We start from the raw sequence: 13,150 nt of genomic DNA on the forward strand, positions 1-13,150 counted from the left end.
TGATAATTTGAAGAAATTAAAAGGCTATTGTAAAGATATTTTTGCTCAAATTTCTACATTGAGCAGCTTTAAAAGGGGGGCACAGTATGGACCTGGCAAAAAAAAAAAAAAAACTCCATGCACAGTCACATAAAGAAAGACATTACAACAGAACTCTGAAATAATTAATTTTCTTGTAAACCTACATACAGACTGTTCAGGGGATCAAATCACTCAAGATTTTAAAAAACAAAACAAAACAAAACATCAGTCATGCACTTGCGGGTACCTGCAGTGCACCGCGATGGTGGTGTGGTCGTGCCGGTGCGTTCGGACCGCCCGGACAAACTTAATGAGGGTCCCACAGCATTCCGGGACACCGTGCTCGGGCCACGACGTGTAGTTGAAATGGCGGACCAAAATGTAGTGTCCATGCTGCAGATTGAAACATGAAGCAAGGTTTCGGTTGAACTTCATTTTCGGGATGTCCGTGAAATGTGTTCAGTTTAGCGTTACCTTTTCCACTTTAAGCATTCTCACAGTCCAATCAGGATGAGTTTCTTCAGATAATTTGGAAATAAGGATGTCGCCAAACACTGACATGGGCTTGTTGTCTTCTGGCCAGTATTTGTGGCAGCGAATCTACAACGGGACATACAAATGTGTGAAAATGGAGATGGTACTGTCATGAAGTGTGAACATTTTTAGTGACGCACTCTGCCTTTTTCGTGGCACTGCGTGAGCATGGCGATGGTGCGGGTGCCCGTTTCCCAGATCATCTTCCAAAAGTCAGCCACTGTGTTGGGCAGAGGACCCTGCGTGGCGATGAACTCATTGGGACACAGGTAGCCCTTCGCGGATAAACATATTCACGCTTTAAAACTCATTCAAACCCAAAAACGTGTAAATACGTTTTTAATACTTTGTCCTTCACTCCCAAAAACGTATATATATATATATGTTTTTTTCAATGTTTTTTTTTTTTTTTTTTAATGTGAAAGCATACAGAATGGTTTGATGCAACTTCTGACACGAAGAGGTGGTTTAAAGCAATGGTAGTTATGACAAAAAACGGCCAGCAGCTGACACCAGAGTATAAGAGATTAGCCAGAGCCATGTTGCAACAAGCTCTTTTTGACAGTATTTTCACCAGGAATGTAAATATCGATGAAACCTAACTATATTCTAATGCTAATTGCTGCAAAATGGCAACAGATACAAATATATATTTTTTTCCTTTTTTTTGGTAGGTTCCATGTTTTTATAGCAATAGAAGACAATATTCTGTGGGCCTTGCAAAATCAGTCAAAATCCAGTAAAACAGACGGGAGCGAAGGGGGTTGCTTCAGTGAAAATGGCTGGGAGTGAATGAGTTAAAATAAAAATCTGTCACACTGACAGAATTAGAACAGAAGAAATGAATGCATTGTTCAGTTTTCATCATTTTGCACTCACTGAGACAAAGCTGGCGTTGATGTAGTCCGAGCCTGCAGTTCCCGGTTCTGACAGCAGTTTCACACGATTGTTATTATCTGAATACAAAATCATCATTTTCAATGTATAGCCCAACTAGAAAGAATATTCCTTCAGAAATAGTGTGCAAATCACAGCATATCATGAATTTTTTTGTATACACTAGCATGCAAATGAGCTTTTTTTTTTTTTTTTTTTTTTTTTTACCGGTATGCCCCAAAATGAAAGACAGGTAACAATAATAACTTTTTGAGATGCAGCAGCGTTAGTCCGACTGCATTAAAAAGTCACGGTGCATATTGTCAGTCTCTGTCGTAAACTGAGGACCTTCTGTAGTGGTCTCTCTCTCTCTCTCTCTCTCTCTCTCTCTCTCTCTCTCTCTCTCAAAAACAAAACAAAACAAAACATTACAGGCTATGACACAAGGTGGCGCTCTAACTACTTATAAAACCGTGTGTTGCACAAGTTTTTCCAGATGTTGCATCTGTAAAGCTGACTATTTAAGAGGAAGTGTCTTGCTAACAAACTCCCGTAATTGCAAAAGGTTTCGTATTTGCCATGCGTACTCACAGGGCTTTATATTGGGGAAACGGTTCTTGGATTTGTTCCAAGGGAGGTCTGCGTCTGTGGTGGCCAGGTCCTGAAGTAGTTTGGGGAGCTCCTGAAGGGGGCAAACGTTGCAAAGTGTCTGATTTCATGATTAGAAAATCACTCAGATTTGATGTTCACTCACGGAAAACTCCTCCTGGAATTTGGCGTTGTCGTTGCTGCACAGATCCTCGACGTGCTGGAGGAAAGACTTCTTGTTGACAGGCCTTGAAAAAAAAAAAAAAAAAAAAAAAGTCAAATGATGGACCACAACAGTCAGTCGTGGAAAGTAATTGAGTACATATACTCATAATATTTAAAAACAGAGCATAACTTTCTACTCTATGTGTCCCAGTTTGTTTCTGGTTAAATAAAGGTTTTGATTGACATGAATATATATGAAATATAACATTTACTTTTTCTTGTTGACATGTTTGTAATCAATTACCTAGATGTGGCAAATATTCGGCGAGTGTGTTTGCATAAAGCGAGCAGTTCGAAAATCTGTGTTGGGATGCTGTAGCCACTGTCAGCATATTATTTATACACATTTATACATTATTTATGCAGGATGACTTACTTGAGCGATTTCCTGTAGCTGAGGAGTCTGGATGAAAATAGATGGCAAAAAAAAAAAGGGAAAAAGAACAAGCTTAATCACAATTGCGCCGGTGCTATTTCTGCACAGAAAATCCTCATTAAAAGAAAACAATTTATCTTGCCTGCTTAAGCAAAGGAGATTTAATCAATAACAGTTACACTGTGTAAATGTACATATACAGTACATAATGCACAGGCTGGGATAAAAGTCAGTACAGTATACACTCTTTTAATGAACTAATGTAAGGAATGAAGGAAGTTTCGTTTCGTTTATTCAGAGCCCCATTAGCTCCTGAGCTAATCTTCTTGGGGTCTTTTCAGATTCATTACAATCATTTCAAATAAACATATAAATAGTAAATAGCCTAATAGTAAAGTAAACAATGAAAAGAGGAATGAAAGAAAATTAAGAAGGAAGGAAGGAAGGAAAGAAGATAGGGAGATTGGAATGAAGGTAGGAAAGAAGAATGAATGAATGAATTAAAGAAGACTGGTAAAGAAAAGAGCAGAAGGAAAGAAAAAAATGCAAAAGTAATGAAGCAAAGTAGGAAAGATGGAAGGATTAAGGAAGGATGGAAGGTTAGCAAGAAGGCTGGTATAAAAGAAGGGCCGACGTAAGGAAGGAAAGATTATATAAACAGATTATATGATAGGAAGCAGGGATGAAAAGAACGGAGGTAGGAAGGAAGGCAGAAAGGAAGGAAGGGCGGAAGGAAGGAAGGAAGGAAGGAAGGAAGGAAGGAAGGAAGGAAGGAAAGAAAGAGTGAAGGAAGGAAGGAATGAAGGAAGGAAGGAAGGACGGAAGGAAGGAAAGAATGAATGAATGAATGAATGAATGAATGAATGAATGAATGAATGAAGGAAGGAAGGAAGGAAGGGGCCACTTTCGGAGACTCTCCCAAGTCAACACACAAAAGCCCCCATCTGAACTTGAACCATGACTTGAAACTCCAACTACAGAGCCTAACAATGGATTGAAATTCGATTTTGAAAGGCTACTTTAAACTTACAACAGCGTTTAAACATATCTGCAATGAATAAGTATAAAAGTAATAACATCCTAGAAATGTAAGTTGAATCGCTCATACTGGCCCACCTTGTATATGCGGACTGCAGTAAACACAACACTTTGTATAACGCTTTTGTATAACCTGCTGTTTTCTTTGCCATTCCATGAACCAGATAAAACTAACCTCTGCTTGCCCTCCAAAACTATTCCACCTCCCAAGCAGGTTGGCGATAGTGTGATAAAAATTTGTGTGAGGGTAAACAAATAACACACAATAAAATGGGCCTTGTAGCGTATAGGCCAAGCATGCCGACAGTATGTATGAGCGAGTGGTGAATGGGGGGCAAAGGTGGGCGCAACAAATAAAAAAGTGGAAAACAGCATGAAGAGTCGAAACACTTACTGGATGACGTATATCTCCTTCCGTCTGAAGAAGAAGGACGAATACCTGGTTTGGGGGAAAGTGCTCAGTGTGAGAGGTCTAAAGTAGAGTACATGCATAAAGATAATCGGGCCAAAATCGATCAAAATCTTAAGAGGAATTTGTCTTCCCTGATCAAGTCATAAAACAGTCCAAACCATCGTAAATGTTAAAGCTGTTAAATATTCACGACGGCAAATCCATATGCTGCGTCCGTATGTGTGTAGCCCGCTTAACTGTGCTCCAAAGTGTACGTGATTGTGAAGCAAAGTTAGTTCAGTGACACGCATAAGTGAGTTATTATTCTAATCGATTCTGGCAGCATCTCAAACAAAAGGCACGTATTGTGGAAGACAGGAGCCGCTTAAGGCAAAGATTAATATGCAACGACCTCAAATCTTTGCTTCCCGAAACGAGTGCTATGAAAAGGAGTGGCCTTCTTACACCAAGAGCGTATAGTAAGTACCAAATGCATATTAAGGGCCGCTGTCTTAAATATTTGATGATACTGCCATATATTCTCGAAAGTAGTGAAGTTGGATATATTAAAGGGTCAAAGGCAGTTCAGTGCAGCACTTTTGTGTACAGGTTTCCTGTTCCTGCAGTTTTGCTTCTTTTTAGAAGAGTCCGTTTTACATTATACGTCTCTTTTAACATGAGCGGCCATGAGTTTGACTCAAAAAGTGATAAATCCTTTCAAGGTATTTTCCAGTGAGTGGTGCATGGAATTTTTTTTAAAGAAGGCACATTTGTCAGAGAAGATGGTTGGAGAGTGGCAGACGGCATGTCTGCAAAGAAGAAAAGAACAAATATAAAGCCACAATGCCGTCGCGCCGTTCCGAACGCGCCGCTTCTATTTTTGCTCCAACTCGGCAACAACAAGATGATTTAGTGCTGACGGCGGCGGAGACACTTTGGTCTTGTTCAATTTGCATTTAACGTCGTATATCTGGAGCAGCCGGCGCGAAGTCACACCGATCGTTGCCAACACTTGTTCGGCGTCGTCATATTTAATGTACTAACCGGTTGACTTTTTCTTGCTTCAGCTCCAAGTCTGCCACAGCAATCAGCTGATCCAGTTTGCACTTGGTCTCGATGATCTCCGCTTCTCGGGGGGAATACGTTCCGCCCTCCTTCTTGCGCTGGTGCACCCTGGAAAATGTGGCAAAAGTACAAAACAGACTCGTTATACGTCATGTATACAGTTAGGCATGGGCCGATTACTGGTTTGATGGTTTACTGTGGTTTCAAAAGTAACTGAAATAACCGGTAATCAGCTCTTCATTTCATGCTTGAGGGGACATCTAAGCAGAGCACAATATGATTGGCCACTTCTTTGAACTTTTGTTTTGGGAGGGGAAGGGTGAGTTACACACGGAGAAGCAGGGAGGGAGCAAGATGAAAAAACCTGCAAACACGGATGCCGGTTTACCCTGTTAATATGGATTATCCTAAAAAAAAAAAAAAAAAAAGGGTGCCAACCGGTACTAGTTAGCCCCAAGGACAACGTGAGTAGCTCACAGTTCTGTTCTAAAAATAGCTCAACAGTGGTGTGACACTGTCACTTAAAAAAAAAGAATTAACTCATTCACTGCCTTTGACAAGTATACTTGTCAATTGTATTTTTTAGAGCGGTGCTAAATGGGGGCGAATCTGAGCATGCTCCACTGTAAATATCAAACTTGGAAACAACTTTACTGATGCCCAACCACCGGTAGATGACATCATTGCCCCATTTTATAGGAAATAAACACAGTTTCAGAGTCCATGGGAGAAATGGCCGTATTTTGGCAAACCTACATTTTTCTGCTGTCAATTATAAAAGAACGGGACGGGGCAAAAAGTAGGGAGTCTATTCTGTTATTTGGTAGATTCGGTTTATATATAATTATTGAATGTAATATCACGTGAGTATTGGAAATGTAAAAATTTTCTATAATGACTGGCAGTGAATGAGTTAATAGTACACATATCTTCTTGACAAAAAATTAAAATAGATTGTGTTCAAGAGGGAAAAAATTATGAGATTATTTACCCAAAATATTTCAATAATACATATTTTATATTTCCTTCCCTGTTATCATACCGTCAGAATTTAACATTGGCCCAATAAAGTATATTTGCCTTCCTAGTAGTATGTTTCAAAGTTATACTCATGCAATTCAAGACATGTGTTAAAACTATTTTAAAGGCTCATATATTAGAAATTTTGCTTTTCAATGGTTTGTACATAACATCTTACTGAATTTTGAAATACAAAACAAAGTCAAGCCTATTTTACAAATCGACGCCTTCTTAAAATAATCGCCCAAGTCATTTTTTCAGATTTTTCAGGAAACAAAAAAATTTGAACCATTTGCATCATGAGGAGATGATTCAGGCAAAAAAATAAAAAATAAAAAATTTATATATATATGGGTGACGAAATGTGTTTTCAAGCAAGTGGTACTGAATTTTGCTGAATTTTGAGCTCAGTGTGGTTAATTTACATAATAATAATACACTTTTGTGACTAATAGATAATGTGGACAATTCTAGAATGTTTTATTACAGAAAAAGACGCATGATAAAATGCGTTATTTCAGAAAATTTTTCTTTGCAATTTGTCTTTCCTTCAATATTACTCAGAAATGTTCTTTCACAATGTTTTTTTTACCCTGTCATGCCACTTTCATATTCCATTAAATTAAAATAAAACATTTTGGATTATATTGCTCTCCTCTTACGGTACTCCATAATACAGCTTGCGTCTTCGCGCTGTACGTCCTGTTCTACCTCTGCTATTCATGAATCGAACTTGCATTTGTCGCCTGTCCGAGTGCTTTGATTAGTTCCTGAGTGTTTTGTGAATTTGTTAACAAAGGTGCTGAGTGTTTCCATTTCCTTACTTGACGGACGCGCAGATGATGACAATCAGCAGCACTGCCAAGAAGAAGGAGAGGAGTACACCCAAGATAATCTGCTCATCTCTGCTCAACAGCCCGTGCACTACAGGGAGACAAAATAAGTGGCAGGCAATCATTTTGATGTATTATTAATTGTTAAATGTATACAAAGGTGCTTTTCAATACATATAGTAGATAACTTAATTAATTTGGATAAAAATGTGTGAAATTTGTGGGTAAGTCACCACTGAAGACCCAAACCAGTGGTGTCCAAACCACGGCCCGGGGGCCATTTGCGGCCCGCCGTCCATTTTTCAGTGCTAAAAATGGCATTTGACTCAGTTACTACATTTTATGTTTAGAAAACTACCTAAAACTAACTATAATTATAGCAAACATGTCCTTCGTTTTAGTCTTTGGTAAATAATTTAATGCATGAGCCTTTGGGGATGATTTTAAATGTGATTTTTAGTAGATTTATTTTTGATAAAAACCGGAATATTGACGTTTGAAAGTATGTCACACAGAAGTGACGTCATTCAGCAGCAGCCAATAGAAAAGCAACTTCAGATGACATCGCTCCCATGGTGTTTTTTAAATATTGCGCACAAGTGATACACATTAACTCATTCACTCCCAAAAACGTATTTATACGTTTTTTTGTTTTTTGTTTTGTTTTTGTTTTTTAGGTTTTTGTATGCTGGAGCATTATGACAACTTTGATGCAGTTTCTGACCTGAAGAGGTCACTTAAAGTAATGGTAGTTATACAAAAAAAAAAAGGAAAAAAAATGGCCAGCAGGTGGCAGCAAAGTATAAGAGATCAGCCAGGGCCATGTTGCAACAAGCTGTTTTTCCCAGTATTTTCAACAGGTTTGTAAATAATGATGAAACTTAGCTAATTCTAATGCTAATTGTTGCAAAATGTAAAAACAGATACAAATATACTTTTTTTTTTTTTTCCCTGATGAAAGAAGAGACTTTAATCTTTATTTTGGTAGGTTCCATGTTTTTATAGCAATATAACATGAAAATGGCTGGGAGTGAATGAGTTAAAATAACAAACAAACCTAAAACTAATACTGAAACTAACTAAACTAAAACTAAGCATTTATTAAAGAACTAAAACGAATAAACACCCTGAAAACTATTTAAAACTAACTAAATTTAAAAAACAAAACTCAAAACGAAATAAAAACTAAATAAAAAATTCCAAAACTATAATAACCCTACTGCTATATTACAAATAAATTGGTTTATGTACTATACCATTTTTCTAAATATGCAAAAGCACAAATAATTATTTGTACTATTTTTATGACTAAAGACAATTTCTCTTCATAACATTATGTGGCCCTTGCGGCCCTCTGATTTATTGTTTTCTGGCCCTCAAATGAAAAAGTTTGGATACCTCTGACCTAAACAAATACTGTAAATATACCTGCAGTTTTAATATGTTCGGAGTAGTCAGAGTCAGTGTATTGGCCGATGATGTTAGTTGCTCTGAACTTATACCTGTTGAATACACACAGTATCGTCATCAAAACAGTTTTGATGTATTACAAAACATTTGATGGCACATGGTCCACTCACTTATAAACAGTGTTGGCCTTCAGAGGTCCGTTACAAAGCACTTCCGTGTTGTTCTCCTGCAGGCACTCGTCACGCTCTCCTATCACGTACGTCACCGGCGTGGTGTGATTGCGTCGGAGGCTTTCGGACACCCTGCGACTATTCCCCGAGCACGGCGGGTTGGGGAAGCCCTGGTCCGTCAAGTACGGGCCGGGATGTTTGAAGAAGGCGTCCCTCCAGGTTGTAAGGTTTGCCACGTCCTTCACTGTGACATGATGGAATAGGATGCAGATAATGTTTGATGTGGCTGTCAAAGTCCGACGGACTCAGAGCGACGTTTGTGTACCCCCTGACTCAGCCACGATGACCTGGATTTTTGCGATTGGCCCGTTGTCGTCACTATAGAAACACGCCGGGATGTGGATGGTGATACTCCGGTGGGTAACCATGGCAACTCCTCTGTGGCCAAGCACTGCCTGGGGTCTTTGGGTGGGCTTGGCCGGCGCTGCAAAACAAATAAACATCATCAACGTTGAGCCACATGCATACACACACACATACACAACCACACGGCTGCATTTGGTAAATTCCATTTTTTCCCCAAAAAAATATACATGATTGGTCAATCCATGTGTGGGTGTTTCTTACGAATTACTGACTAACCTAAAGTGTTGAAAATGTCTTGCTCTTTTTGATGATGCAATGTTAATGGTTGAACAACACATGATAATTTTTGGGGTCTCCTGAAAAGTGACTATTTTGTAGGTACAAGGTATTGGCCTGATGGTAGCAATATGCTAAATCAATGTTTCTCAACCTTTATTGAGTCAATACACTCGTTATACAATTCATCCTAATTAACAATAAAAAAAAAACATAAAAGGAAAAAATGAGAGAAATGTACATCAACTTAATAACTTTAATAACATGTTTTTGTAGTCAAACACAGAAAAGATTTAAATTACGGATATTTGCCTGAAATAAAATAAAATAAAATAAATAAATAAATAAAAGACACTGTCACGGAAGCGTAGGCTATTGCATTCAGTTGGAAAAAAATATAATCATTTTTTTTTTCAGATTTTTTGCGGGGCTTTGTTTTTTTGAGTATTTTTTTTTAACGTTCTGTTTTATTGAATATGTTTTCTCTTTTTTCCTGAGTATTTTTTCTGTTTTTTTTAAAATATTTATTTCCTGTTTTCCTGAATATTTTTTTTTCATTTTTTTCCCTGAATATTTTTCTTCTAGTTTTTGAATATTTTTTTGCCCTGCTTATCGGATTTGTATTTTATTTTTTATTTTTTTTAAGTCACAAAAAAAGTAAAGCTTCAAAAACAGGAGTAATTGCAATAAGCGTCCATAACTGCCATCTACTATAGTGGATGTGAAATTACAGTTTATTCTTGTACAGCAAAAAAATAAAAAATAAAAATTCCCCAGGTCTTTTAGCCACCTCCCCTGGCATCACCCCCCCCCCTAAACCCAGGGAATTGAAAAGAGTTGTTTAAGGTATAGAAAGAAGAAGAAAATAATAATAATAATAATAATAATAATAATAATAATATCCCTGTCTCATGGCACTAGTGTTCCACGTCATCCTGGTTGGGAATCACTACACCAAACAATCTCGGCATTATGAATAAACTAATCTAGTAATCACACCAACTTTCTTAGCAGCTGTGGTGAATAAAGAAACACATATATAGAAGGAATTACCGGGTTGTTGTTTCTCATTTGGCTCCATGTGTGTCAAACTAACCGATACACCTCTCAGCCTGATCCATAATGATAAATCATAAAATGAAACAAATACTTTTCTGGCAGTGTCAGTCAACCCCAGTCCTATCATTTCTGTAAATGTAACATTTCTGTGCAAACATGACAAGTGCGGATGTGCTTCGAACCGTGACGGAAAGAGTTCTCCGCCGCTAGGCGCACACAGACGTGAATTCAATTTAGAAGTGTCAGATGTAGACAGGCCCGGACGAGCGTGCCCCGACAATAAGTGGGAATAGCGTACCTTTGATTCCTGTTGTTATATGGATGCGTGTGCTGGTTGGACTCCAACCGGCGCCGTTCCTAGCTGTAATCTAGATGAGGGAACAAAGACCAATTAAGGGTTCGAGTTCAACGGGGGTGCGAAAATGACAGATAGGCGAGGTCAAAATGGTGGAAATGTGTATGTAAAATAGTAAATCTGACTGTAGAATATGTGATTGTATATTTGCATATTTCCATCTCATTATTTAAATGTATTTAATTCCTTTCAAGGTTCAACGTGCAATACAGTCGGACTATTTGCTTACAAAATATGCACATGAACAGATGTTTCATACACTACGACTACTTCAACTCATTCAATTTTCTTTGATTTGATTTTAATTTTTATTTCGAAAAACCAGAATTTAAAAAAAATATAGAATGAAAACAAAAATTGTGAAGCCAAAACTTGTAAAGAGCGAAAATAATTAATAATAAAAAAGCAATTGAAGCAAACAAGAAACAAAACTTAACATCATATTAAGCAATATTTTTTCTTATTTATAATTAGATCAAATAAAAACTTCTCCATCACATGTAATATTGTTTATTTTATTATTAATATAATTTATTTCATTAACTAAAACAATTAACCAGTTATTTAATGTGATTAATTAAATTAAAAAAATAAACAATAGAATTACAATTTATTAATGAAACAATTTTAGGAGATAATTGCTAAATGTAAATTTTCAGTATAGGCCAGTGAAAAAAGTAAATACATTTTATTGTTATCGCACTTCTCACAGAGAGAACTCAAAGAATGATTTAAATAAAATGGAGAGTCACCAACATTATTCATTTAATTCAACAGTAAAAAAAAGTCCCACCGCCACCCCCCACCTGAAAAGTGTAGTCGTGACCACCCTTGAGGCCGTCGATGACGGCACTCAGCATGTCGTCGTCTTTTTGGGTGGTATTCAGGCTGATGTTCCTCACCAGAAGCTCCTTCTCGTAGATGTGCACAAAGTAGAACCTGATTTGCCCGTTGGGCTCTTCCGGTGGCGTGAAGGTCACCGTGACCCGGTTCACCTCATCCGGGATGACGGACACCACCACGTTCTTTGGTGGGTCTTTAGGCACTGCAGACAAACAAGAAACCACAAAAAAAAAAAAGAGAAAAAAAAAGACCCCTTTATTGTGTCTTTACAGTATGTGGGTGTCCTCCGTAATAATCATTATTGACTCTATGTGTTATTCTGAAATAAGTAAAGCAATTGTTTTTGTTACTTTTGGTTATGTTGCAGAATAAATACTTCTACATATAGAAATATCATTCTGTTCCTCTACCATGTTATTACTGCATGCCAAAATTGTTGGTTACTTTTTTTTTTTTTTCATAATTCCAGATTGAATAACAACTCAATTGGTGGATTAGAATATTTCTGGAATATAAGCAGAATTATTTTTGGAACAATATTTTTTTCCATGCTGAATTATTCTTTTATTAAGCTATATTTCATCTGATACTCTATTAATTCTTAAGGAACACAGTGATTCATTAGGAATTAGAACTTTCATCATCATCATCGTCTCTGTCATCATCATTTCATCATATTTCTTTCTAAGGGATATTGGGCAATGGCATTATGTTGTGATTTTACCTATTTATATAGCATACACAACTATTTTAGTCATTTTTTAACCAATCACAGCTCACCTGCTTTCTAGGTTTGGTCATGTGACATTCACAAGCTGAGCTGTGATTGGTTACCTGAGCCCTTGTGATGCCATTTTCAGTCGACAGCAAGTTGCAATATGTGTTTTTAAAGGTACTAATTGTACGTGAAAAATAATGAATATATCAAATTAATTATAGGCAAAATATTTTTGTTTAAATGCCAAAAAAAGCTAAATAAGTCAAGTATCCCTTTAATAACAACTTTTCCTCATTCATTTTCAATGGGACAGACATTGAACTTTTTCTAAGTATCACTTTCCACGCCCACTTCCATACATATAACTTATCATCATTACCAGGTGTCTGATACTGCTCGGTGGCACAGTTGGTAAAGCGCATTATCCAGTAACCAGGAGGTTATAATTTCATTATTTATCTCTCAATTAACTTCATAAGCATTCCACATGTATTCAAATGTTAGCATTCAGCTTTCAGCATTCCCACGCAATTTCTCCAGAAATTGCACTTAGTCTAGTTCCATTTTGTTCTTTCTTATCACAACTTTCCCCACACACCTTCTTCTAGTGTTTGAAAAACGAAGGGCCCAATGGCCTTGCCGTCCTCGGCGGCGTTCTCCACGGGGCCGGTGAAGGCGATGATCATTACAGAATAAAGCGAAAACGCCGTTAAGTTGGTCACAACCACCGTGGTCAACTCCCCTGGCGTTCGGATAGATGAGTAATTCAAACCGGGACCATCCACCTAGTAGTGCAACAGTTGGAAATGTTCAGTAGAGTGTAAATAGCGACGTCGTCAGTGTTTACAAAAAAAGTGAGTGAGAGAAATGACCTGCACGAGATAGGACGTCGGTCCAGAAATAATGTCTGGAGGGTCCCAGTCTATACGGAAGCTGCTGGAGGTGGGCAGCACCTTGATGTCACGTGGAGGGGCATCTGGGTCTGA

At 37.6% G+C, this 13,150-nt stretch overlaps 1 protein-coding gene across 2 annotated transcripts in view; it reads right to left on the reverse strand.

The window, feature by feature from the left end:
* ptprq (protein tyrosine phosphatase receptor type Q) overlaps window positions 1-13,150 on the reverse strand; it is a 45,603-nt gene that overhangs the window by 4,499 nt on the left and 27,954 nt on the right. For both annotated transcript variants that reach the window (XM_077517042.1, XM_077517043.1), the window contains 17 exons: window positions 13,037-13,146; window positions 12,763-12,949; window positions 11,410-11,648; window positions 10,547-10,616; window positions 8,873-9,031; window positions 8,548-8,791; window positions 8,396-8,469; window positions 6,959-7,058; window positions 5,094-5,222; window positions 4,053-4,097; window positions 2,621-2,647; window positions 2,186-2,267; window positions 2,023-2,113; window positions 1,435-1,511; window positions 696-830; window positions 496-621; window positions 269-414 (listed from right to left, as the gene is read on the reverse strand). In XM_077517042.1, coding sequence (XP_077373168.1) covers window positions 269-414; window positions 496-621; window positions 696-830; window positions 1,435-1,511; window positions 2,023-2,113; window positions 2,186-2,267; window positions 2,621-2,647; window positions 4,053-4,097; window positions 5,094-5,222; window positions 6,959-7,058; window positions 8,396-8,469; window positions 8,548-8,791; window positions 8,873-9,031; window positions 10,547-10,616; window positions 11,410-11,648; window positions 12,763-12,949; window positions 13,037-13,146 — 2,041 coding nt within the window. The remainder of the gene's footprint in view (window positions 1-268; window positions 415-495; window positions 622-695; window positions 831-1,434; window positions 1,512-2,022; window positions 2,114-2,185; window positions 2,268-2,620; window positions 2,648-4,052; window positions 4,098-5,093; window positions 5,223-6,958; window positions 7,059-8,395; window positions 8,470-8,547; window positions 8,792-8,872; window positions 9,032-10,546; window positions 10,617-11,409; window positions 11,649-12,762; window positions 12,950-13,036; window positions 13,147-13,150) is intronic.

Source organism: Festucalex cinctus, chromosome 3, assembly GCF_051991245.1.
Source record: "Festucalex cinctus isolate MCC-2025b chromosome 3, RoL_Fcin_1.0, whole genome shotgun sequence".
Taxonomy (NCBI): domain Eukaryota; kingdom Metazoa; phylum Chordata; class Actinopteri; order Syngnathiformes; family Syngnathidae; genus Festucalex; species Festucalex cinctus.